Source organism: Artemia franciscana, chromosome 17 (assembly GCF_032884065.1).
Source record: "Artemia franciscana chromosome 17, ASM3288406v1, whole genome shotgun sequence".
Classification (NCBI taxonomy): Eukaryota; Metazoa; Arthropoda; class Branchiopoda; order Anostraca; family Artemiidae; genus Artemia; species Artemia franciscana.
In genome coordinates this window covers 37,392,240-37,419,735 of record NC_088879.1, presented here as the reverse complement: position 1 = coordinate 37,419,735, position 27,496 = coordinate 37,392,240, and the positions used below count along the sequence as shown (strand labels likewise).

The window sequence follows — 27,496 nt, the reverse complement described above, 5'->3', positions numbered from 1 at the left end:
TTTCTAATTTTTCCTCTCTCTTCACTCCCCCAGATGATGAAGTCGGGTAAAATGACTAATATCAAGTCAATTTGTGCAGTTTCCTGACACGCCTACCAATTTTCATCGTCCTAGCAAGTTCTGAAGCACCGAACTCGCCAAAGCACTGGACCCCCTAACTCCCCCAAAGAGAGCGGATCCAGTCGGGTTATGTCGATCACGTATCTACGACATGTGGTTACTCTTCTCACAAAGTTTCATCCTGATCTCTCCACTCTAAGCGTTTTCTGAGATTTCCGGTCCAAATCCCCCTCCAACTTCCTATAATGTCACCAGATCTGGTTGGAATTTAAAATAAGACCTCTGAGACATCGGTTCTTTCTAAATATCAAATTTCATTAAGATCTGGTCGCCCTTTTGTACGTTAAAAATACTTCAATTTTTCTAATTTTGCCAAATTTACACCCCCCCCCTCAACGAGAACAGATTCAGTCCGGTTATATCAATCACGTATCTAGGACTTGTACTTATTGTTCCCACCAAGTTTCATCCCGATCTCATCATTCTAAGCGTTTTCCAAGATTAAGAGCTCTGAAACACGAGACTCTTTTAAATATCAAATTCCATTAAGATACGATCACCTGTTCGTATGTTAAAAATATCACATTTTTTCTAATTTTTCCGAATTAATCGTCCCTCCACCCCCCCTCAGATGGTCGAATCGGGGAAGAGACTGTTACTTATTTAATCTGGTTTGGTCCCTGATATGCCTGCCAACTTTCATCGTCCTAGCTTATCTGGAAGTGCCGGAACTACCAAAACCGGGACCGACAGACCGACAGAAATTACAATCGCTATATGTCACTTGGTAAATACCAAGTGCTATAAAAACAAGTTTTTCTACCAAAAGTAAGGAACAATGTTAAAACTTAAAACTATCACAAATTATTACGTATGTGAGAGGTGCTGCCCCTTCATCACTACCCCTCTCTTCACGCTAAAGTTTCTTCAGTAGTTGTAAAAAGGTTCTGATTCTAATTACATGGCCATTTAGATTCAGGTATTTTTCTCGAAGAAATGGAACAAAAGGTCGAACTTTTAAGCGTAAGGATCGGAGTATTTAGGAGTGGGCAACTCCCTCATATATAGAATAATTTCTGTTCGATTGAAGTTTTAATGTTGCTCCTTCGTTTCAGTAGAAACAAGCTTGTTTTATAAAACTTAATTTCTGATCGTTTTTCAAATAATGGCAGGAAATTCCTCCCCCCCTCCTTGTAAAATCCCCCCACGAAAATTTATCCCACACACACACACCTACCCAAAAAAAATTTAATCTTTTTGAGCCAGAAAACGATCAATGTAAGTTTAAAACCAATAAAATACCCAACATCAAACAAGCCCCCTTCACCATCATACTAACAAATATGTTCAAAGCATGGGCAATTTTGATAATTTACAGTACTTTCTTCAGGGGCTGTGAAGGTCATATTTTGCCTGAAAAAATATTATTGAACCTTTCAACAATTTTGAACAAAACGACTATCTTAAAATTTTATCTGATGTCTCTTGATGTTACGGAGTAAGAAGACACCAAAAAAGCTTTAGAATGGGGCTGGGTCCCATCCAATCACTTTTCATTCTTAAAATGTTACTAAAAGCCGTGGTACCCGCCGGGCGTGCACCTTAAATTGCGGGGACAAGGTAACCAGCCCTCAACACTTCCCTTACTTTTCTATTCATTGTTGCCAGAGCATCGCGGCGAAGTGATTCGGACATCTTTTTGGCCCACCATCCTTAATTGCGTGGTAAGGGTTCAATAGCCAGACGAAATTTCGAGCTCAAAACACTCGGCGCTACTACTTGATTTGCAACTAAACAAATGAACCAACCACCATGTTCTGTTTGCAGTCAAAATTTAACCAAAAGCAGCGGTGGTGCAAAATGCAAGAAATGCCATAAGTGGTACCATCTGACGTGCGGAAAGACAAAATACTCACGTGAACTAGCAAGCATCTTTGTTTGTCCTAGCTGCAAGCCTGCGAATACAAGCTCACCTGCATCGGGAGTCAAAACCCGATCGAACCCAGAAGTAGCCCCTACTACTTGATTTGCAACTAAACAAATGAACCAACCACCATGTTCTGTTTGCAGTCAAAATGTAACCAAAAGCAGCGGCGGTGCAAAATGCACGAAATGCCATAAGTGGTACCATCTGACGTGCGGAAAGACAAAATACTCACGTGAACTAGCAAGTATCTTTGTTTGTCCTAGCTGCAAGCCTGCGAATACAAGCTCACCTGCATCGGGAGTCAAAACCCGATCGAACCCAGAAGTAGCCCCTAGTCCAAATCTACCGCCGAAAAACAACTCAACTCCGATCAGCACAAACAACGATATGCCAACAAAATTCAGAGGCAACAACAACATCTCGGATCAGAGCTTGGGACAGGGAAAAGCCATCTTACCTGAAGCAGTCGAGCTCAGCACTGCAAATGAACTATGCAGCTACTATCATCTACCGACAGAAAATTCCACGGCCATCAAATGCTTTTTCTGTGGTGAATACGAGCACGCGGGATGTAGACAATTAAACGCCGATCTATTCCTAACAATTAGGAGCCTAGATCCTGATTCACGTCTTTTCAAATACGAATGCGAGAGCTGCAACAAAAGAAACGTATCGTTCCTGCAGCTAAAACTGAGGGAAGCGCTCCAGTTAAATGCACCCAGTCCTTCGCTCCCAGCTCCTGTTCCAAAGGAAAGCACCATCCAAAGCTATGATACTACTGTTGATGTGATACTGAAGGCTGATAAGGAAAAACAACTTAGAGAAGGAAAACGGACAAATGTTGCGATCTTTGGTCTCCCGGAGTCAGAAGACACCTCTGACAAAGACTTGGTGATTAACCTAACTACAGAGAATGATTTGGGAGCTCACCTGCAGGACGACGACATTCGTGAGGTCGCACGCGTTGGAAGTCAAATAAATGGCAGTAAGCCACGCGTCTTAGTAGTCAAACTGAATGACTCAATCGACACAATCAAGAAGCGCGCAGCCCCAAATCTAAGAAAATCGACCAACGAACTTGTAAAAAACCAGGTCTACATAAACCCTGATCGAACACCAATGCAAAGGGCACAACAGGCACAACAGCGTCGAGCAAAGTCGAGCCAAGGTCAGCAAGCACAGCAACACTCTAATGTTACTGGAAGCACCAATTCCAGGTCCAACGGGAACCAGAGAATGAGACAACAAGCGAGACCATCAAATGGTCCCAGCCAACGACAGCCCCAAAATTGACGAGGAAAAGGCCCAAGCCATACAAATGAATCCGAAAAAAATAAAATGCCTCTATCTCAACGCTGACTCTCTCTTAAACAAAATGGAGGAAGCAAAGCAGGTTACCAAACTGGAAAATCCGGATATTGTGGCTCAAGTAGAAGTTAAACCAAAAAGCTACATATACTTACCTACCGTCACAGAGCTCAGTATCGAAGATTATTATCTGTATGAACAAAATCTGGAAGAGAATGCAGGTAGAGGGATAGTCTGCTATTGTCGAAAAGGCATCAACATGCATCCAATATCGAAGTCAACCGACACGATTGAGCCCAAAGAAAGTCTGTGGATCTGCATTAAGTCTAAAACGACCAGCGACACTGTTCTTGGGATCTGTTATCGTAGCCCCAACAACACTGACACATCCGACGAAGCTCTGTTCTCGCAAATAGCAGCATTCGCTAAGAACAACAAGCTTAAGCTTGCTATTATAGGAGATTTCAATCTCCCTAAGATAGACTGGAATAGGCGATACACCACGGAATCTACCGCAAGCTTGACGAGTAAATTCCTGGACGTTATTAAAGAACACTTTCTAGAGCAGCTAATATCTGAGCCAACAAGGATGTGGGGATCTGACACACCAAGTATCTTCGACTTGTTACTGGTAAGCGATGGAGACCTGGTATTAGATATTAAGCAGTTGTCACCAATCAGTAAATCGGATCACTCGGTAATTGTGTTTAGCTTTGAAACTGAGGTTTTGAGGACACGTGTGGCACTGAAACGTAACTACTACAAGGGAGATTACGTTGCTATGAGAAAGAGCTTTCGGATGTCAACTGGATTGAAGAATTCAGTGGGTTGGAGTCGTTAGACACCATTTACACAAGGTTCACTAAGATTGTAGCCTCAATGGAAGAACAATTTATTCCTATGCACAATAAATACACCCGTGTTGCATTACCTAAAGCCAATATTGAACTGATTAAAGCAAAACAAAAAGCATGGAGAGACTACAAAAGTAATCGACTAAGTAACGACCGAGAGAAAACATTCAAGAGGCTCCACAACAGGGTTCGAAAAGCAACAAAAAGAGAAGGAAAGCTTAGAGAACGTAAATTAGCTTTCTCCTTGAAAGAAAACCCAAAAATTTTCTGGAAATACGTGAACAGCAAAAGGAAAAACAAAGGTGGAGTCTCATCTCTTTACGATCCCGTGAAACAAAAGCTGGTACACGACCCCATGGACAAGGCAAATTTTCTCAACAGCCAGTTCTCTTCTGTTTTTACTCAGGAACCTGAGAACGAAGACCACTTTAGCCGCGAGGAACCAATTCAGGGTATAAGCGAATTGATAAGACCGATAGAGATCAAACATAGCGATGTTCTAAAAAAAACTCAGAGAACTTAACCCAAGCAAGTCCACAGGCCCAGACAATCTACATCCAAAACTGCTCAAAGAACTTGCAACGGTAATAACAGAGCCACTAGTCTACATTTACAGAAAGTCTCTTGAACTCGGTGAGCTTCCCACTATTTGGAAAAAAGCTATTGTCGTCCCAATATACAAAGGTGGGAAACGAGAAGACCCATCAAACTACAGACCGATAAGCCTCACTTGTATTACGTGTAAAGTACTTGAGTCTCTCCTTGCAGACCACACCCTAGAACACTTAAAATGAGAAAAAATACTTACCGAAAAGCAGTTTGGTTTTCTTAAGGAACGATCTGCAGAGATCCAACTGCTTTGTGCCACAGATGATTGGAAGAAAAACATCGACAAGGGGTTCCAGATTGATCTCATATACTTGGATCTCAAGAAAGCCTTCGACAAAGTTCCCCATAAGCGTCTCGTCAAGAAGCTCAGGAAATACGGTCTCTCCTCATCCGGGTCCTCATTCAATCTTCTTCAATGGATTACGGACTTCTTAACTGGAGAAAGCAAGTTGTGTGCGTAGAAGGTTGTCTCAGCAATACCGAAGAAGAAGTTCTTAGCGGAGTACCCCAGGGGTCAATTCTCGGCCCCCTTCTGTTTAATCTCTACATCAACGACCTAGTTGAGGGCATCAAATCTGACATCTTTCTCTAGCGGACGACACAAAGCTCTATCGCGTCATCTCATCATGTGAAGACATTCACCACCTGCAGGCGGATCTCCAACGAATTGATGACTGGATGAAGAAGTGGATCATGGAAATCAATACCCAGAAAAGTCATATCCTCACTCTGGGTCCACAAAACTTTTCGTCCTCATACTTTCTTGGTTCCGCTGCACTCACTCTTAGTAGAGAAGAAAGAGACCTAGGCATCTTAGTGGATTCTGAACTGAACTTCAGTAGCCACTATGAAGCTGTCGTCAAGAAGGCTTCCAAAGTTGCTGGTATGATCAGAAGAAACTTCTCATGCGAGGACGACAAAATGCTTGCTACGCTCTATAAGTCCCTTGTCAGCCCGATTCTTGAGTATGGACATTGTTCTACAAGACCACACTACAACAAGGACATAGATGCTCTCGAAAATGTTCAGAGGAGGATAACTAAATTCTCTCCCAGGTTACGCTTCCTTCCCTACGAAGAGCGGCTTAGAAAGCTTGAAATCCCAACCCTCACCTATAGATTCCATCGTGGTGATCTTATTGAAATGTACAAGCTCTGCAATGGAGCCTATGATAACGTACCAGCCCAGAGAATCGTGCAGTTCAATAGAAATCATCTCCGAGAACATCAGTACAAAGTGAGTATGGAACGTTTCTACAAGGACATGGGCCGATGGACTTTCGGCAACCGAGTTGTTCAGCATTGGAACAACTTACCAGAAAGAGTAATCTGCTCCACAAACCTACGGACATTCAAGAAGGAAGCTGATGAATATTATTCAAGTGACATTTTCTCCTTATGCAAATTTAGAAGAAATGCAAATTAAGATTTTTGTTTTGTAGAGGCTTAACGGCCTGCCATCAAATTTGCGAATATATTTATTTATTTATTTATTTAAGAGCAGGATCGGGAGAAGAAAACTCATGCTTATAATAATTTATCGACTCAGGCTCAGGAATATTATTTGCACTAATGTGTTCACAAGGGCGTTCAAATTTTTTCCAGAGCTTCGAAGGGTTCTCTGCAATTTTATGAGTGTTTTTCTCAATAAGGTCAACCTTATGTTTTCTTAACACTTTAGCAAAAAAAAATGTTTAGAACGTAGCCGCAAACCATTTATAGTCCCAGACTTAGGCCTGCCGCAATGCTTCCAAATATTCAGCCAAATTTTAGAAGACTCGCACGCAGAAATAAGGGAAGGGTTTTTTGACCAACCCTGAACTTGAGAGCCTTTCCTAATACGCTTGCACGGGACAGCTGAAGCTTCAGCACACTTTAATTCATGGTTAATTTCAGCTAGATAGGTGGTAAGTCCGATGGCTATTTCTTTTTCACTAAGGCCCGAGCGCGTGCACAACAAATGAAAGGGCACCTTTATTTTATTTAAAATTTTGTCACATTCAAAACAAAACATCTCGCGGTTAACTTCTTTCCAGTCTTTTATATAAAACAACTTTTTATCTGGCTGTTTAGGGGCATGAAATGAAGTATTTATTTTCAACTTTATTGGAAGGTGATCCGAATAAAAGCCATCACAAATTACCTCGACAGTTTCACAGGGGAAAGATGCAATAAAATGATCAAGGTTAGAAGTTGCTGAGAGGACACCAATAAACGTGAAAGTTTCTGTTTTGTCAGCAACTGAGTAGGAAGGGGGAGTAAATTCAGAAGGAGTTGGGTTGTCTCCTGCAATCAAAACTCGAGCATTTAGACGCTTTGAAACTCCATTCACAAAACTCGCTAGCTTTTTGCAAGCATTTATGAATTTATTCTCTGATTGCGAAGAGCAGTAATTAGTTGGCAGGTAAATGTTTATACAGATTAGGTCCGAAAATTCGGCAGCAATGAAATGGTCATTCGACTCAAGGAGATTGACGGGAAATTGTGAAATGATAGCTAATCCGCCTGAAGGTCGGCCACGGCTCTTAATTAAATTGATCCTCTTTCTTTTATATTGATTAAATAAAAAACAAGTTTTTTTTTAACTGCAAGTAAGGAGCGACATCAAAACTTAAAATAAATAGAAATTGTTCCGTATTTGAAAGGGGTTCTCCCCTCCTCAATGCCTTACTCTTTACGCTAAAGTTTTTTATTGTTTTAAAAAATAGAGTTGTTACAAAGAGTCAAACTTTAGCGTAAAGAGCGTGGCGCTGAGGAGGAGACAACCCCTTTCATATACACGGTTGTGCTAAAAATGTGCTAAACAATAGTTAAACTATCTATTAGTCTATGTTAGTCAGAGAATCATGATCATCTATAAGCATTAGTTTATGGGAAATAACTTTAAAACCAAAGCAAAAACAAACCTATTATTTCAGTCTGATTTAGTTTATTATGTTAGTGAGTGTCTAAGCCTTCATTGTGAGATAGATGGCTTTACATCTATTGGTCAGGATCAATGTTTTGAAAATAGATAGAAAAGATAGTGTTCCACTTTAATAAAAACTAAGCTTGAACTTGGTGTACAAAAATGTATAATATCTTTCAAATAATGGTCATAACTAAAATAAATTTAACGCAAAAATATTGAACATTAGGGAAGTTCAGTATTTTCTTGTTTAACTATCGGTGGATTATTTTCAGTGTTCATCCTAGATTCTATTTCATCATTCTCTCCTTCAGCCTTGTAATTCCAGGATTGTTCAGAGCCTGATCCAAATATAAGGAAGAAAATCGAGTCTGCCGCTAACACACTGCCAGCCATGATAAAGACCGCCGATCATGCTTCAAGGGTTTGCTAGAAAATAAAAGGTAAAATCAGGATAAAAAATGAAAAGTAGTAAAAAAGAGAAGTAAGACACAAGGGGAACCATGCACGTTGTCCTTCAAAAGGACAATCTTTACCAAACCCAATTAAAAAAAAAATTTTGCACCAAAGTTAATAAGCAATAAGTTATTAAAAAATTAATAATCATAGATAAAAAATAAGGATGAAAACAAAACACTAAAAAATGATAGCCCTGATCAACTATTTTGATCAACCTGATCAACAAAAGTAAATTAAGTCCCCTTCCCTAAGGCAAGCCTATCTCTAGATACAATATCTGGCAGAAAAATTGGTAATGTCTTTACCTCAAAACAAAGTCTGTGACTTTAAATCAAGATACAAAAATGAATTGAGTCAAATGTTAAAAGCCGTGAAAAACATTGCATCAAACGAAAATTACTACTAAAAATAACTTTTGTCCAAGATATTATAACCTGAAAACAGTCGTATCTGTGAAGCTTTTACATAATTCATAAGAGGTTAAGTATTTGGTAACACAATAGTATATTACTCCCAAGTTGAACATGAGAAAATAAAATTCCTGTAAAAGTTTTATCAATAGTAAATGTAACAGTGCCAAGTGTCAAGCAACAGGCTTAAAACGTCATATCTTCAAATCACATCGATATGGAGCTTCCAACATCAATACATTGGCACATAATCTGTAGTATTTGTGAGACAAATACACATTTGTGTATTTGTAATATAGTGTTTGCAACAGAATTACATTAATAAAACTATCATTTAGAAACCGTACAAATTCATTGAAAACTTAACTCAATCTATAAGAAAAACTTTGCAAGCTGACCAATGGTCTGCATAGCACAGGCACTGATTTTTTGTCTCTTTGCCATCATCCGGGAATGTATTGCGTGGTTGGAAGCAGAATCATTTGACCCATATTTTTCTTCTCGTGTTTTTACTCCAGATTTCTCCAGGCATCCATTTGGAGCTGGGTCGGCTCTTGGCTGAGCTTAAAGAGTCATACCGCAGACCCCTGTTCCATACAAAATAACCACCGACAGCAGGACTCAAACCCCCACCCTCACGGACAAAGGATTTCACGTGTAATCTTTGGTGATAAACCACTATAAAATACTAGAAACTTACAAATACAAAATTCTAATGATTTCAATTAGCATTCTTGAATATCGTCTTTTAGACCTGAAAGTATAGATTTTCTAGGCAACGGCAAGAAATGTAATTTTCATTTCATCCTTTAAAATAATACGTCGCAAGGAAGTGATTTGTAGTTCAGCGCACTTTTAACTATGAAATAAAAACCGGAAATCAAAATAATTTTTTTCAAATATGCAAAGAAGAAAAAGACTTACGTTTTCATCTGTCATGAGCCCTACCATGACTGGACCGAGCCACGAAACCAGCATTGATACGCCATTTGTTATTCCAAATAGAGTCCCTAGGGAAAATCTTTTGATAAAAATAGGTAAACAAACATCTATTGATATATCCTTAGGATAAGATGTATGCCACTTTTGGGATGGGTGAAAATGTACCATCCTCAATTAAAAATTTGCTAAACAATAGTTAAGTAATTTTAGGACCCAATGAGCTGTGTATGGGAGAAAAGCCCAATATCCTCCACCTTAAAATCTTTTTCCACCTGAAAAACTTTGCAAGCTGACCAATGATCTGCATAGCACAGGCACTGATTTTTTGTCTCTTTGCCATCATCCGGGAATGTATTGCGTGGTTGGAAGCAGAATCATTTGACCCATATTTTTCTTCTCGTGTTTTTACTCCAGATTTCTCCAGGCATCCATTTGGAGCTGGGTCGGCTCTTGGCTGAGCTTAAAGAGTCATACCACAGACCCCTGTTCCAAACAAAATAACCACCGACAGCAGGACTCAAACCCCCACCCTCACGGACAAAGGATTTCACGTGTAATCTTTGGTGATAAACTTACAAATACAAAATTCTAATGATTTCAATTAGCATTCTTGAATATCGTCTTTTAGACCTGAAAGTATAGATTTTCTAGGCAACGGCAAGAAATTTAATTTTCATTTCATCCTTTAAAATAATACGTCGCAAGGAAGTGATTTGTAGTTCAGCGCACTTTTAACTATGAAATAAAAACCGGAAATCAAAATAATTTTTTTTCAAATATGCAAAGAAGAAAAAGACTTACGTTTTCATCTGTCATGAACCCTACCATGACTGGACCAAGCCACGAAACCAGCATTGATACGCCATTTGTTATTCCAAATAGAGTCCCTAGGGAAAATGTTTTGATAAAAATAGGTAAACAAACATCTATTGATATTTCCTTAGGATAAGATGTATGCCACTTTTGGGATGGATGAAAATGTACCATCCTCAATTAAAAATTTGCTAAACAATAGTTAAGTAATTTTAGGACCCAATGAGCTGTGTATGGGAGAAAAGCCCAATATCCTCCACCTTAAAATTTTTTCTAAGCATATATCTCTCACCCAATGCATGGGAGAAAAGCCCATTATCCTTCACCTTAAACCTTTTTCTAAGAATATATCTGTTACCCAAGTTAAACATTTTATGATCAGATCTATAAGCCAGTTAACCTAAGAAAAAGATCTTGACAAGAAAATAGAGATTGAATAGAAAAGGCACTTAATATTCTGTGTATGAAAGGGGTTGTCCCCTCCTCAAAGACCTTCTCTTTCCACTGAAGTTTTTAATTATTTTAAAAAGTAGAACTGTGACAAAGAGTCAAACTTTAGCGTAAAGAGGGAGGTGTTGAGGAGGGGACAACCCCTTTCATAAACGGAATAATTTCTGTTTTTTTAAGTTTTAATATCACTCCTTATTTGCAGTTAAAATAACTTCTTTTTTTAAATTTCACTGTTAATGACAGTGAAGAAGGTGATAAATGTAGGAAGAATTTTAATCACGAAAGTAAAACAGTTCAAAATAGGGATGAAACCTTTTTATTGACAGTGAACAGATATAAAATTTTAACTGGATATTTCGCACACATATAAATGTTCATCATCAGCAGTAAAACTAGAAGATATGAATAAAACCAAAAAAAATTATACCTAATAAAATAGTTACATATAATTTATTGCTCTTATTTTTTTTTCAATGCAACAGCGGAAGCTTGTCTCTTTGACCTTTTCGGTTCCGGTTCATTAGATTTATCAGACATATTAGGTGGACAGAGGTCATAGCTTTTAGGTGAGGTGATATTTACTTTATTCGACCTCAAAAAATTATCATAAATTGAATTCAATCCAAAATCACCCGTATCTCTGTTTATGGAATTATTCTTGAATAAAATTTTTTAATTTCTATTGTTTCCCTGAAAATTTGCTTTAAACCTTGGTCCCTAGAAATCAAAGAAACTTTTTCAGACAAAATAAAATGATTTGGAAAATTATTGATATGTTCCGAGAGCGCCGTTGTGAAATCTTCAGGTTTGGTATTTTGCTTTAAAATCGATGAAATAGAATTTGATGTTGTAGCAATCTCATTTTTAAATTCTGGTTAGTATGTCCCATATAAGAGCTTCTACAAGTACATGGGATTTTAAAACCCTCCACTTCGTCTGTCTACGGAAGTTCGATCCTTTCCAGAATTTAAAAAACTAGTCAAAGTATTACTACCTCTTAAAGCTACCTTTAAGCCATTATTCTCTAAAATTCTTTTAAGTTTTTCACTCAACCCTGGAACATATGGTAGAGAACAAAAAATATCTTTCTTTTCTGTTGTTTCCAGAATATCGTCTAAAAATTCTAGAAATTGTTTTCTTGTTTTTGAAAAAGTCTGGTCAAATAACCAGCCCAGATAATGGTTACTTATTAAAATCTCTTTTAACAACAATATTCCTCCTCAGTGAATTTTGGAGAACAATGAATTTTGGAGAAAAATGAATGACCGGAGTAAAACGACAAAAATCTGTCATTGTTAGTAGGTTTTCTGTAAATCTCAAAATCCAGACTATTTTCATTTTTTAAAAGAAGAACATCCAGAAAAGGAAGTTTATTATCCTCTTCTAATTCTATTGTAAATTTTAGATCACCTCCCAAAAAATTAAGTTGTTCCTTAAATCCTTTCAATTCCTTCTCCCCATAATTCCATACTGAAATTATATCATCCATGTATCTCCCCCAAAATGTATGTTTTAAAAAATATGAATCTAAAGCTATTGTTTCAATATTTTCTGCAAAACAATTTGCTAATAAAGGACTTAAAGGGGCTCCATGGGTAAACCATTTACTTGTTCGAAAAAAACCTCCTCTGAATTGAAAAAAAACATAAGAGAACGTGTTGCACAACCTAACTAAATTCATAATTACACCGACTTCCAAAACTGTTTCACTACTAATTAAGTCCAAATTTCTTAGTATCTTTCTTTCAAGAAGAATTTTTGCGGCTTTTACATCAATACTCTTATACATTGACACTATCTCAAAACTTGGAACTATAGAATTTGAAGAAATCTCCACTTCTTTTAATGATTTTACAAGTTTTGACGAGTTCTTAATGTAAGAAATTTGTGTAGACATGAGTGGTTTACATAATGACACTAACCACTTACTCAGAGCACTTGTTGGTGACTTTGTGCTTGCAACAATTGGTCGTAATGGCAGATTTGGCTTATGTATCTTTGGAAGTCCATATAATTTAGGGCACAAATAATTTCTTGGTGAGAATTCATAGAAAATTTGAGGTGTAATCTTTCCTTCTTCCTTCAAACTCTTTAACTCGTTCTTAAACTTCTTTGTGTATGAGTCTGTCGGGTCAAAAGAAAGTTTTTTGTACGTTTTTTCATCTTTCAGTAAAGTGTTTAATTTTGAATCGTAGTCCTTGGTGTCCATTACCACTAAAGTGTTACCCTTGTCTGCTTTTGTAATAATAATAGATTCATCCCTTCTTAAGTTATTAAGAACCTTTATGTCTTTGATAGAATTATTTGGGATTTCTGATTTTAAAGCAAACTCTGACAGGGTTTTAACTGTAGAGGCTCTTACTAGGCTAACATCTTTGATTAGGATGGTGTTTCTATGTATCGATGTTTCTATTGAAGAGATAATTTCTTCTACTGGGACTTTATTAGTTCTAAGACATATCTGTTTATATAAATTTTATATCTGTTCACTGTCAGTAAAATGGTTTCATCCCTATTTTGAACTGCTTTACTTTTGTCATGGAATGACGAAAAATTTCGTCATTTGAATCGGTTAAATAGAAATTTACATAGCCAAATGTACCTCAACAAAATAGAAAAGGTTTGGATTTTGGAGTATTTTTGCCATTTAAGGTATTGACACCGCCGAAACAATGATACTGCCCTAAAAATTGCATAGAAAACTATAGTTTTCTGCTTCGGTTATTTTTCTCGAAAAGGCGAGTAAAAATGGAGTACCTGTACAGTACTTAAAAAATGTGAAATTGTGTTTCTTTTAATACACGTTCAGGGTAATTTATTTTTTGTGATATGTACACAATATACTAAATATACAAGTATCTGGCAGAAACTCCTTTTGCAAAAACAGCTATCGGTTGTTTGAGATAAATTCTTTGATTCAGTTTTTTGATTTTTATCATTTTTTTGATTTTTAATTGATTTATCAATTTTATTTTTAATGATTGTTATTATTTTATTTATTTTTTCAATTTTAATTTTAATTATTTTCAATTATTTTCAATTTAATTTTTAATTACTTTAATGATTTATAATTTATCAATTATATTTAATTGATTTTTTTTTTTTTTTATTTATCATTTTCTTTTTGATTATTATCATTAATCTTTAATTAAAAAACCTCTAAAAAGTCTATAAAAGGTCAAAGGGCTAAAAATTTAACATATCCATGGAGCTTTAAGGAAATAAAACTTCAGGTTTGAAAGTAGCCTGCTTGTAAAATTCTGATTAAGAAACAATGAGCGCAGTTTTATAAGAAAAAAAATGATGGGAGACCAAAATACCTGAGAAACTGGGTGCTATATCAATATGGTTAATGAGCCATCCACCGTAATTTCCAGCTTCAATAACTTGTGATAACATCAACATTGCAATAATTAATTGAATGTTACATCCAGCACCTGCCATTACAAAGAGGCATAGAGCTGGTTCTAAATGGCCTAAAAACAAAACAGGTTTTAAGTTTTTTTGTTTTTTTTCACCTAAAAAAATAAAACCTCACTGTATTAAGTTACGGATTCAGTTTCTTAATTCTTCAAATTTATAAATACATTTCTGATCTCAATATGGCGGGGGTCATATAAAACTACTAGAGACCCCCCCACTAAAAAAGCAAACCGAGCGATAACTATTTTCCCTACCATAAGACTAAAACATTTGTATTCAAAAATACAACCGGTAGTAAAACCTACGAAAAGTGAAACGTCTTTGAGAAAAGAAAAAAAAATAAAGCTATCTTCCCCATTCTAAGGTAAGTTTTAGTACTAAAACTAACAGTAAATCTAGATAACTAATTTTCTACATTTTTACGTGGGGATAGAGGGAACACTTTACTAGTCTCTTGCATCGAGGCTAACCTTTGAGGGAGGAGGCTATGGTGAAATTATTCGTAGGAAGGATACCCAAAACAAGCCAAGATTTATTTTAGGCTGCAGAAGGAAAATTGGACAGACCAGTTGCTGAGATGAGAAATTTCCTTCCCTTGTGGATCCTTCTTTCAATTTTATGATTTGAAACAAGCCAATATACAAAACCAAGTAATTGCACCCAAAAACCTGCAAAGACAAGTCCTGAAACGAAAATCAATATTCAACCAGCGTTTGATAACAAATAAATAAAATTGACACTTAAAGTAAGTAATATCAACCCAATTACCAATAAGAGTCCATATCTTTCGTACGGCAACGGTGGACAGCCATTTCCTTTTTTTGCATAAATCGGCGAATGGGCATAATATCAAAGTTGAAATCCATGATAAAAAATATGGTAGAGCCAGGATGACAGCATTCTAAAAAATGAAATTATGTAAGCAAAGAACAAACTAAAAGGCAGGGGCTTTATCGTTGTTTTAGGTTCTTTTTTTCCAAATATAAACAGAGTTTTCTGCTAAACAAGGTTTTAATTGAATTCTTTTTAAGAGCAAGAACATTAGGCCCCAGGCAGGTCTGCTCTTACATTAGGTCGCGATTTTGTGTTTCAGAAAATGAACAATCTTATCGAGCGAACCATAATTAAATCTATGTATATTTGGGCCCTTGGAATGGGGATATTGTGATTTTCCTGTGCATTGTTGTAATGTCTTAGCTAGAAATATGAAGTGATTATGAGCCTCATATTCAATTTACAGCAAAATCAAGCTTTATAAAAGATCGGCATTTTGTAAAAATGGTGTTTGAAACTCACCCTACTTGTGCTCAAGACTCTCAACCTTCAAGGGTCTGTAATTACATTCAGTAGACGATTTTTTGAAAAGATACTATGGGCTGAAAGAAGTAAACACCAATTTCTTCAAAGTGTCGATCCATCTAGATTGTTTTTTACATCGTGAAATGGCAGCATGGTAATTTTCAGAAGAGACTATAGCAATTTTTTGTATGATTTTTCCATAGTATCTTCAACAGATGTGTTAGGAATCTGTGAAAAATTTCTTGATGAAAATAATACATTTCGACATTCTGAAAATTATCGATTTTTGGTGTTAGTCGCAAAGAGATTAGGAGGGAAGGAGGGGAGGTATGGTCCACTCCAAATTGTCCAAAAGAAGTCAATGAGAATCCTGGATCATTTTTTAACGCACCCTAGGAAGGCAAAAGAATTATCTGAAACCAAAGCATCTTTTGTATTTCTTCATGATCTTCATTTACAGCAAATTTTTCACCTTAATATAGACAAAGGGTTCTTATTAATCCAGTGTAGAGATAATTTTTTTAATAGCATGAAACTCTTGGTTGAAAATAAGCATAGCCATTTATCAAGAGCAAGGAATAAGTTTATTTTTACTTTTATTAAAAATGAGAGATCAAGACAATGTTTAAGATATCAACTTTCTGAGATTGCCAATAAATATAAACTGTTTGATTTAGTCACTGAGCCACCATCACTCTATTCATATAAAACGAAATTGAATGGAATAGTTCTTCCTGCCTATAATAGTGGGGACTGAATATAAAGTGATTTATTTATATATTAGTTTACAAGTCCCATCCGTGTCTCCATGAGTCGATTTTTGTTTCGCTTCTTTTCTCTCTCTCTCTCTCTCTCTCTCTCTCTCTCTCTCTCTCTCTCTCTCTCTTTATGTACTCCGCGAAAGTTACTGAGGTGTAATTCCTTCTTTTTTCTCTCTCTATTATTAAAGGAGACATAACGAGTTGCCTTCCTGTCTCCTTTGTATAAGATTTATGTGTATAATTTCTTGTTTAATTAAATAAAAAAAACTAATTTTTTAACTGAAAGTAACGAGCAACATTAAAACTTAAAACGAACAGAAATTACTCCGTATATGAAAGGGACTGTTCCCTCCTCAACGTCCCACTCTTTGCGCTAAAGTTTTTCACTGTTTTAAAAAGTATATTTGAGAGTAAGAGTCAAACTTTAGCGCAAAGAGCGGTGCTTTGAGGAGGGAAGAGCCCCTTTCATATACGGAGTAATTTCTGTTCGTTTTAAGTTTTAATGTCGCTCCTTACTTTCAGTTAAAAAAAATTTTTTATTTAGTTTCTGAACGTTTTTGAATTAACGCATGTTTGGATTTTGGCTCTCCGCACATGAATACTAAGACCAAAATTTGCATATTGTATTTAATTTTGGCGAAGCGGTTTTTTCTTAGTTTTGATCGGACGATTTTGAGAAAAAAGAGTGGGAAGGAGGCTTAGTTGCCCTTCAATTTTTTTGTTACTTAATAAGGCAACTAAAACTTTTAATTTCTTACAAATGTTTTTATAAGTAAAAAAATACACGTAGCCTAACATACGAATTAATTTTCGTATCGAACTTCTATATTCGTATATTTTATTACGAATACGAGGGGGTTTGCCCCCTCTTTAATACCATGCTTTTTACACTAAAGCTTAAAGTTTGTCCCAATTAATTAAGTATGACCCCTGAATCACAAAGGCCGTAGGAGAAATAGTTGAAATTACTAAAAATACGTAGCGTAAATAGCGGGTATTTTGGAGGAGATGAACCCCTCATATGCGTCATAGTTTCCGTTCGTTTGTTTTTTAATCCTGCTCCTTACTTTCAGTTAAAAAAAATTCTATATTTATCTTTTCATTGATTTTTGTTTTAAATAATATTAGTAAGTCCTATACCCCCTTTATGGAAATTCTCTCCTCCCATGTCAAATTCCTCCATGGAAAGATCCTCCCATGTAACCCCCTCCCCTCAACCCTTTCCCTATCCAAGAAAAAATTCCCCTGAAAACGTCTGTACACTTGCCAATAACCATTACTATATATAAATACTGGTGAAAGTTTGTAACTTGTAACCCCTCCCCCAGGGACTCTGAGGGAGTAAGTCGTCCCCAACGACATAGTTATAAATTTTTTCGACTATGTTGAACAATGCGACTATCTCAGAATTTTGAACCGTTGACTTTGAGAAAAAATGAGTATGGGAGGGGGTCTAGGTTTCCTCCAATATTTTTGGTCACTTAAAAGTGCACTAAAACTTTTAATTTCCGTTAAAATGAGCCCTCTCGCAACATGCTAGGACCACTCATTCGATACGATCACCCTCGGGGAAAAAAAAAAACAAAAAACAAATAAACACGCACCCGTGATTGGTCTTCTGGCCAAAAATACGAAATTCCACATTTTTGTAAATAGGAGCTTGAAAATTCTGCATTAAAGGTCTCTGATACGCTGAAAGCAATGGTGGGATTTTCGTTGAGATTCTACTACTTTTAGGGGGTGTTTCTCCCTATTTTCCAAAATAAGGCCAATTTCCTCAGGCTCGTAACTTTTGATAAGTAAGACTAAATTTAACGAAACTTTTTAAATCAGGTTTTAAATCAGGATAAAAATCTAATTCCGTCCAGGTCCAAGGTCCAGGATAAAGGACCAAAAGTGGTCTTCGAAGTTATCTAATCCAATTCTTTGACGTATCTATTAGTATCAAATCCGATTTTTTAAAGTTTCGTTTACTATTGAGCCGGATTGTTCTTTACTACAGTTCGTTACCACGAACTGTTTGATTAAATAAAAAAAAAGTTTTTTTTAAACGAAAGTAAGGAGCAACATTAAAACTTTCCTCGTCAACGCCCTGCTCTTTCCGCTATAGTTTGACTTTCTCTTAACTGGACTTTTTAAAGCCGTAAGAAACTATAGCGTAAAGAGCGGGGCGTTGAGGAGGAAAAAACCCTTTCATATACGGAGTAATTTCTGTTCGTCTTAAGTTTTAATGTTGCTCCTTCCTTTCATTTAATAAAACTTGTTTTTTTCAATTTAATTTTGGACGTTTTTGAATTAATATGTTCTGATCTTGGCTCTCCGCACATAAGAAATTAAAATAAAATTTGCATATTAATTAATTGCAATTATCGGAAGACTTTGAGAAAAAAGGAGTGAAGGAGGAGGCCAAGTTCCTCTCCAATTTTTTGATTACTTGAAAAGGCAAGTAGAACTTTAAGTTTTTTACAAACGTTTTCATTGGTAAAAACTATACGTAACTTACGAATTAACTTACGTAACGAACTTCTATATTCGTATGTTTTCATTGCGTATATGAGGGGGTTCAACCCTCGTTGAAACCTCGCTCTTTACACTAAAGCTTAAATGTCCCATTTAAGCTTTAGTGACTTTGAGCTTTAAGCTTTAGAACTAAAATCACACTCTGAATCCCATAAGCCGTAGAATAAATAGTTGAAATTACTAAAAATACTGTAGCGTAAAGATTGAGGTATAACGAGGAGGTAAACCCCTCATATGGGTAATAATTTTTGTTCGTTTTAAGTTTTAAAGCTGCTCCTTACTTTCAGTAGAAAAAACATTTCAAATAATGCTAGAAAATCCCGCGGCCCCTTCATTGAAATTCTCTTCCCCCATGAATAGTTTCTCCACGGAAATATTCTCCCAAGTAACCTTCCCCCTAAACCAAAAAAAATCCCCCTGAAAACGTCTGTACACTTTCCAGTAACCATTAATATATATAAACACAGGTCAAAGTTTGTAACTTGCAGCCCCTCCCATGGGGACTGCGGGGGAGTAAGTCGTCCCTAAAGACATAGTTATTAGGTCTTTTGACTATGGTGAATTAAATGGCTATCTCAGAATTTTGATCCGGTGACTTTTGGGAAAAAATGAGCGTGAGAGGGGGCCTAGGTGCCCTCCAATGTTTTTGGTCACTTAAAAAGGGAACTAGAACATTTCATTTTCGTTAGAATGAGCCCTTTCACAACATTTTAGGACCACTCAGTCGATACGATCAACCCTGGGAAAAAAACAAAACAAAACAAAAAAACAAATAAACACGCATCCGTGATCTGTCTTTTGGCAAAAAAAAATTGTAGATAGGAGCTTGAAACTTCTTCAATAAGGTTTCCTGATACAGAGAATCTAATGATGTGATTTCGTTAAGATTGTATGACTTTTAGGGGATGTTTCCTCCTATTTTACATGTGGAGATTAAACCCCACATTGGGAATCAAACATATAGACCCATCAGGTCAAAACCGGATTTGTTGTTAAGTATTTGGAGAAGATAATAACTTGATCACTTTTTAAGTAAAAAATCATGAGATATACGCGGAAATGTTACCTAGAAGTTTATATCTAGTTTTGACCAATAGTTGTACTCCAAATGAGTATATCCATCCAATCCCTCCCGTCTATTACAAGTACTTTCTTCATGAACTCTACTAAGGCAATTAGATCACGAAAAACAAAATGAGCTGTCACTCATTTTTGTTTTATGTGGAGCAGTAGAAAAGAAAATAGAAAAAACTTACACTTTTTATGTCAAAGCCAAAGATAGTCTTCAGATATACTGGCAGATCTACTAGAAGGATGAGGAATCCCCAGTTATGACCAATATTGGCTATTAAAATTGAATAAAACGGCATTGACGTCAGGATCGATTTCCATGGTATGGGCAAAGCCTAGAAAAACATTTTATTTCCATTTAGGGTATTACAGACTATGCTGCAAATAGTTCTATAAAAAATAAATGAAAGTAGGTTTAAATGTTGTTGTTTTGTTTTTTCTACTAAATATCTTTTTGTGTAACTGTCCAAAATGAACTATTTTTTCGGCAATAAAATAAAAGTTTGACCCCCATATCTGGTTCATTTATTCTCCCTTTTCCATTGGGGATTTCTATTAGGAGTACTTTAAATCTTTAACCGAAAAGTCCAGACAAAATTGAGTTTATAAATGAGGATTAATTATATATTTCATTTATTAAAATGTAATTCCTCTTCACATTATTTTCCTTTTCATTTTCTTTTATTTTTTTGAGAAAAGCTTATAAAATTTAAAAAACACCTTACCTTGTTTGACACATGTGCATCTTTTGCAATTTCTGTTTTTATATATGTTTTCTCCTTTTCACTTATTCTTGGATGTTCTTCAGGATTGTCATGAACTAAAAACAGCCAGAATACGGCCCAAATGACACCGAAACAGCCTTCAACATAAAACACGGCCTCCCAGCCAATATTCTCAATAATTAAACCAGTTAGCAAAAGACCTGACACCGTACCAAGCTCAGCACCTATAAAAAGAATAATATCAAAACCTGTGGTATAAAAGTAATTGACGAAGCCCAAAATTTTCCTCAGAAAAAAAATAACCAGCATTATCTAGCACTACCCAACAAAGTGCTAATGCAAATTACAATATTGTGAATGAAAAGTATTAATCAAGTTTATTTTAAATATCTTTTTGTGTTTCCATTATATTTAGCCAAAAGTAAAGGACCCACTTTTGCTAAGGGGTAAGGGGTACTGTGCATATAAACCTGTGGTAGCACATAGGACCAATACTCTGCTTGGCAGAATAAGGCTAAGGAAACAAAAGAATTGGTTTTGTATTATGATTTTGAATATGTACAACAAAATTAAATACGTTCCAAAAATAAATTCAAAGCAGTCAATCAAAAGCTTAGAGCCTTAAGAAAGAGATATTAAGGCGAAGTTTACACATCCCTATCTACAAAAATGTAGAACCTAGTTTTTTTCAAGAAAATAACAAAAGTGTCTGTTTTTTGTTGTCTTTTTGTGGTAATTCACGTATATTATTAAAAATTTGAATTTTGATTTAAAATTCTAATACTAATTAAAAATAATAAGAAAACGTTCAACTGGGGACATTTTATGTCACAAAACCACATTTTTTCACAAAGTGGCAAAACTCCATCAAGTGGCACGATGACAAAAGCCATGGAGTGATATTTCTTTTAAGAAGTAACATTTTAGTTTCGTTGTTATGATGCACAGTCCAGTGTTTTTATGACAGTTGTTATTTACCAAGTGATTTATAGCGATCGCAAATTCTGTCGGTCTGTTGGTCCCAGTTTTGCTAGTTTAGGCACTTCCAGATAAGCTAGGACGATGAAATTTGGCCGGTATATTAATGAACAAATCAAATTAGAGATAGTTGTTTCACCGATTTGACCATGGGGAGGGAGTGGGGGGACGGTTAATTCGGAAAAATTAGAAAATATGAGATAATTTTAACTTACGAACGGGTGATCAGATCTTAATGAAATTTGATCAATAGAAGGATTACGTGTTTCAGAGCTCTTATTTTAAATACCAACCAGATCTGGTGACATTGAATGGAGTTGGAGGGCAAAAATGAAATATTCCAAAACGCTTTGAGTGGAGGGATCGGGATGAAACTTGGTGGTAAAAATAAGCACAAGTCCTAAATACGCGATTGACATAATAGGAACGGATTCACTTACTTAGGGGGAGCTGGGGGGATGGTTAATTCTAAAAAATTGGAAAAAGGAGGTATTTTTAACTTACAAAGGAGCGATCGGATCTTAATGAAATTTACCATTTAGAAGGACATTGTAACTCAGATCTCTTATTTTGAATCCCGACCGTATCCAGATTCATTGGGGGAAGTTCGGGGGGGGGGACCAGAAATCTCGGAAAACGCTTAGAGTGGAGAAACCAGGGTAAAACTTGTTGGAAAGAATAAACACAAGTCCTAGATACGTGATTGACATAACCAGACTGCATCTACTCTCTGAGGGAAATTGGAGGGGATGTTACTTCGAAAAAATTAGAAAAATTTAGGTATTTTCAACTTAAGAACGGTTGGCCGTTCGTGAGGTATATTCAAATTTGATATTTAGAAGGAACTCATTTCTCAGAGCTCTTATTTTAAATCTCGACCAGATCTGGTGACATTGGGGGAGTTGCAGGGGGAACCGAAAATCTTGTAAAACGCTTAGAGTGGAGATATTGGGATGAGACTTGGTGGTTAGAACAATCAAATGTCGTATATATGTGATTGACGTAAATGGACTGGATCCAATCTCTTGAAAATTGGTAGATGTGTCAGGAACCTGCACAAATTGACTTGATAAAGTCATTTTCCCGATTCGACCATCTGGGGGGGGGGAGCTGAAGGGAGAGGAAAATTAAAAAAAATGAGGGATTTTTCACTTACGAGTGGGTGATCGGATCTTGATGAATTTTAATATTTAGAAGGACCTCGTGTCTCAGCGCTCTTATTTTAAATTTCGACCGGCATTAAGCCTCTGATTTTACTTTTAAATTAAACTATTGATTCTTACAATTTTGCTAGAGCTCCTGCCATATGAGCTCTTTTCTCTTCCGACCTCATTACAAGTGCAATATGGGCTCTTAGCTCTTGTTTGTATTAGTTAATCTTTACTGTTCACAGCGTCCAGAAGTGGAGTCTAATTCAGATGATGGCAGAAAGAATCAAATTAGTGTATAAACTTTCATGAACTAACAACAGCCAGATACGGCCTAAAAGATACCGAAACAGCCTTCAACATACAGCAAAACCTCCCATCCTATATTACCAATAATTAAAACGGTTAGCAGAAGACGTGACATTGTACCAAGCTCAGCACATATAAAAAAAATAATATCAAAGCCTAAGGAAAACAAATAATTGAAACCCAAAGTTTACCCCAGAAAAGAATATAAAACAGCCAGCAATAACTAGCACTAACCAGCAAAAAACTAATACACGTTACAAGATCACGAATGAAAAGTTTATCTTTTTTGTGTTTCCATTTAATTTAGCCAAAAATAAAGACCCACTTTTGCTAAAGGGCACTGTGCACATAAGCCTCTGGTAGGACATAGAGCTGAAACTCTTTTTGGCAGAACAAGACCTAGGAAACAAAAGAATAGGTTTTGCATTACGATTTTGAATATGTAAAGACAATTAAATACGTTCCAAAAATAACTTCAAAGCAACCCATGAAAAGTTTAGAGCCTTAGAAAAGGGATCTTATTGCGAAGTTTACATATCAATATCTACAAAAATGTAAAATTCAGGTGTTTTTCTTAGAAAATAACAAAAGTTGTCTTTCTGTGGTGGTTTAATTATATAATTTGAAATTTTAATTTTATCATTTGGACTTGTGAAGTTTTTCTGGCAGTTTTGGTGTCATTTAGAAATAGTAAATAAAATACACAAAACTGCAATTTTTGCACAAAGTGGCAAAAATTCATCAACTGGCACCATGGCAAAAAGCTATCGAGGGATACTTACATTCGTTTGGCGAAATAAACAAACAATAAGCTTAAAAGAGTCATAAAGCGCTCCTGAGAAAGCCCTAATTACACAAATCTAGAAATAGAGTTATTTTAGTGTAGTATATATGGAAATAATTACCTCCATAAACCAGGGCTGAAATGGTGCTACGCTCATTAGGTGGGATCCATTTTGCAATCATTGGATGCATAGACGGGAATGACGGACCCTAATAAAACAAATAAGTACTTTTAGTGAAAAATCAAGAAACTATTGGACAGAACAACACAAAGATGTGTGCCAGTCTAAGCAATTATTTGGTTTTTAAGCTCATGCTGAGTATTTTTTTATCCTCAATTCTTAATTATGAAGGGTATAACCTGGTCTATAGTTGTGGAAATGAGGATGTTTTGATTCCCCTAACTCGCATTTCAAAGTGCCAAAAGATTCGCACAGATTTATCAAGACTGATTTCTTAATTCTGATTAAACAAAAAAAAACAAGTTTTTTTTAAACTGAAAGTAGGGAGCGACATTAAAACTTAAAACGAACAGAAATTACTCCGTGTATGAAAGGGGCTGTTCCCTTCTCAATGCCCCTCTCTTTAAGCTAAAGTTTGACTCTTTCTCTCAATTCTACTTAAACAGTAAAAACTTTAGCGTAAAGAGCAGGGCGTTGAAAACGGAACAGCCCCTTTTATAAACGGATTAAGTTCCGTTAGTTTTAAGTTTTAATGTCGCTCCTTCCTTTCAGTTAAAAAAAATAGTTTTTTTTATATTTAGTTTCTGAACGTTTTTGAATTAATGTATGTTTGAATTCGGCCCTCCCCAAATAAATAATTAAAACAAAATTTGCACATTCATTCTTTTTTTGGCTAAATGACTTTCTCTTAGTTTTGATAAAATGGTTTTGAGAAAAAGGGTTCGGAGAGGAGGCCTAGTTGCCCTCAAATTTTTTAGTTACTTAAAAATGCAACTAGAACTTTTAATTTTTAACCAATGTTTTTATTAGTAAAAAATATACGTAACTTAAGAATTGACTTACGTACAAACTTTATATTCATATATTTTTATTATGTATGAGGGGGTTTGTCCCCTCGTTAATACCTCACTCTTTACGCTAAAGATTAAATTATGTACCAATTTTTAAAGAGTCACAAAAGCCATAGAATAAATAGTTGAAATTACTAAAAATACCTTAGCTTAAAGAGCGAGGTATTGAAGTGGAGATGAACCCCTCATATGCATAATATCTGTTCGTTTGAAGTTTTTATGCCTCTTCTTACTTCCATTTGAAAATAGGAGCTTGAAACTTCTACAACAGGGTTCTCTAATACGCTGAACGCGATGATGTGATTTTTTTTAGGATTCTATGACTTTTAGGAGGTGTTTCCCCCTATTTTCCGAAATAAGGGAAATTTTCTCAAGCTCTTAACTTTTGATGAGTAAGACTAAATTTGATGAAACTTATATATTTAAAATCAGCATAAAAATCCAATTCTTTTAATGTATCTCTTAGCATCAAAATCCCATTTTCTAGAGTTTCGTTTACTATTGAGCCGGGTCGCTCCTTACAGTTCGTTACCACGAACTTTTTGAAATACCAACACTGATCATGATGAGAATGACAATAAACATATAAAAATATAGGTAATTTTTTGTACTTCACATGTTTTATTACTAATAATTGATTGACAAGATGTGAAAATTTATAATAGAAAGTTAAATGAAATGGGATGTCTGCAGTTACTATCTGAATAGCCAAAAATTTTCTTCAATCTTAACATTGCATATGATGGAGCTTGAGCCAAAACTCTCTCCTTAAAAATCTCCCTGTGTCCACTGCTACGGGATTTTAAACAACATACAACCGGTATTCAACATTACACTTTTGACTATATATTGATAAGAAGAATGAGTTTGATTATTTAAATTGTTTGTCTAGATTTACCATTGGAATTCAATACGTGTTGAGTTGGAAGATGAAAAAATTGAAAAATTGAAAAAATGAAAGATCAGCAATGAAAAATAATTACATTTTGTAATTTGAAAAAGAAGTTACCGAAAAGTAAATAAAATTTAAGATTTTGGCAAGGGATATCAGACCCCCTCCCCTTTGTTTTTTTCTGCTAGGGTTAGAAAATACTTCCTAAGAATTTCACTCTTACCAGGGCAATCCCCATCAAAACTCGGATAAACACAAGATATTGCCATCCAAGATAGGCCGCAGGAGGCACAAGAACGGTCAAAACTGATGTTAAGAGCACCGAACCGGTAAGAAGATACTTTGTACCAACCACTTCTGCTAATCTACCACCTGGAATATTGGTTGTAATATAACCCCATAGAAAGCTGGTGCTGATCAATGCTTGAATTGGCTGACTCCATACAAAAGGACCATCTTCATTTTTACCTGAAAACAAAATAAGATATTACGATTTTGGGTGGGTTAAAATTTGTTTGTTTTGTGCAACATTGTCATAAGATTTCGTTGCTTCTAAAAGAGTGTTGTGTTTTTGAATGCTTAGTTTCAATTTCAGTGAACGTCTAGTTTGTAAAAATTCTAAAAAAAAAATGGGAAATATCAAAAGACAGATATTTGAGACTGTAGATGCCGGTCCTGAGTAGCAACATTTTAAATCAATTTTTATAAGTGTTATTTTTCTACTTTGGGCTAATTAAAAGTTTAAAAACCGTCATACAGTCAAATAATAAATGTTCCTCTTAGATCATTTGTGGTTTGTATCAATATAGTGTGGCCTATTTATTTCTTCAATGCTATAATTGTTCCTTTGGGTAAAGAACGTCCTTATTGTGCAAAGCTATCTTTAAAATTATTCTATTACTAAAAAATAACAAATATTCAAACTTGTATTTGATCTTTTGATGGTTGTATAGCCCCTATAAGGCTTAAATCCAAGATTTAATAAAATAATATATTTATGTGGACGCTCAAAAAAGGTTTCAAGTCATCAATTCCACTTTTCAAATTGAATTTGAATTTTTTGAACAAAAATTGTGAAAATTATGACTCAAACTTGATTGGTGTTTTAAATCTCTCTTCCCCTCCCCTATATGAGAGATAGTACAAAAAGTAGGCTACTTGTCGGGGATGAATATTTTCTGGAAGGATGTAAACATTAATTTATTAATTTTAAACTTGAAGTTGAAAACTGGGGTTAAGGGGGTGGGAGCCCTCTTTATATTTAAGAGAGCTCTTGAAAAATATTTACAAAAAAAAATTCTCATTTGCGCCTCAATTTTGACGAATATTTGAAATTTTAGCGAAATATATAGAACAGAAAATTTGAATCGGAAAGTTTTCTTTGTCTTCCTTGCAGTATTTTAGCAATTGTGGAGAAATTGTTATTGATAAGACTTACCAGTAAAATTTTCAGAGTAAACTTCGCATTGTATCAATCCAGGTTTTGTCGTGTTGTCTATGATTTGCACATTGTTGTTTACAGCAGTGTAATTTACCATTGCCACAATGGCAAGATTGATGCTATTCCTCACCAAAAATATATTGCTGTAACCAAGAAAGGCCATGAATGCCATAATATATCTTGCGGGTAGATGACCTTATAAAGAAATTACTTAAAATCATGAATATAAAATTTTTCACAAAGAAAGCTGTCTATGTCGGGAAATTGACGTTATGCATATCTGTTACCGCGAATATCCAAAGTTGGTGAATCCAATTTTGAACTTTTTCAGTTTTATGCAAGGTTTGACAGTGAGAGGTTAGGTTAGGTTTTAA

General features: G+C 35.5%; 1 protein-coding gene across 5 annotated transcripts in view; it reads right to left on the bottom strand.

The window, feature by feature from the left end:
* Window positions 1–27,309, bottom strand: part of LOC136038215 (putative inorganic phosphate cotransporter) — a 50,243-nt gene extending 22,934 nt beyond the window's left edge. Inside the window, exons 1-10 of one of the 5 annotated variants that reach the window (XR_010620154.1) lie at window positions 27,120–27,309; window positions 25,905–26,149; window positions 23,879–23,966; window positions 20,539–20,762; window positions 19,999–20,148; window positions 14,931–15,063; window positions 14,060–14,215; window positions 10,278–10,363; window positions 9,459–9,544; window positions 7,836–8,094 (exon numbers count right to left, since the gene is read on the bottom strand). Coding sequence is in view for 4 of the 5 variants with exons in the window: in XM_065721301.1 (XP_065577373.1) it covers window positions 8,077–8,094; window positions 10,278–10,363; window positions 14,060–14,215; window positions 14,931–15,063; window positions 19,999–20,148; window positions 20,539–20,762; window positions 23,879–23,966; window positions 25,905–26,149; window positions 27,120–27,294 (1,275 nt within the window). In the remaining variant the exon portion in view is untranslated. Of the gene's footprint in view, window positions 1–7,835; window positions 8,095–9,458; window positions 9,545–10,277; window positions 10,364–14,059; window positions 14,216–14,930; window positions 15,064–19,998; window positions 20,149–20,538; window positions 20,763–23,878; window positions 23,967–25,904; window positions 26,150–27,119 lie in introns of those variants that run through there. The other 4 variants (XM_065721301.1, XM_065721302.1, XM_065721299.1 and 1 more) reach the window with 4 other exon arrangements.
* Between the last annotated feature and the right edge of the window lie 187 nt (window positions 27,310–27,496).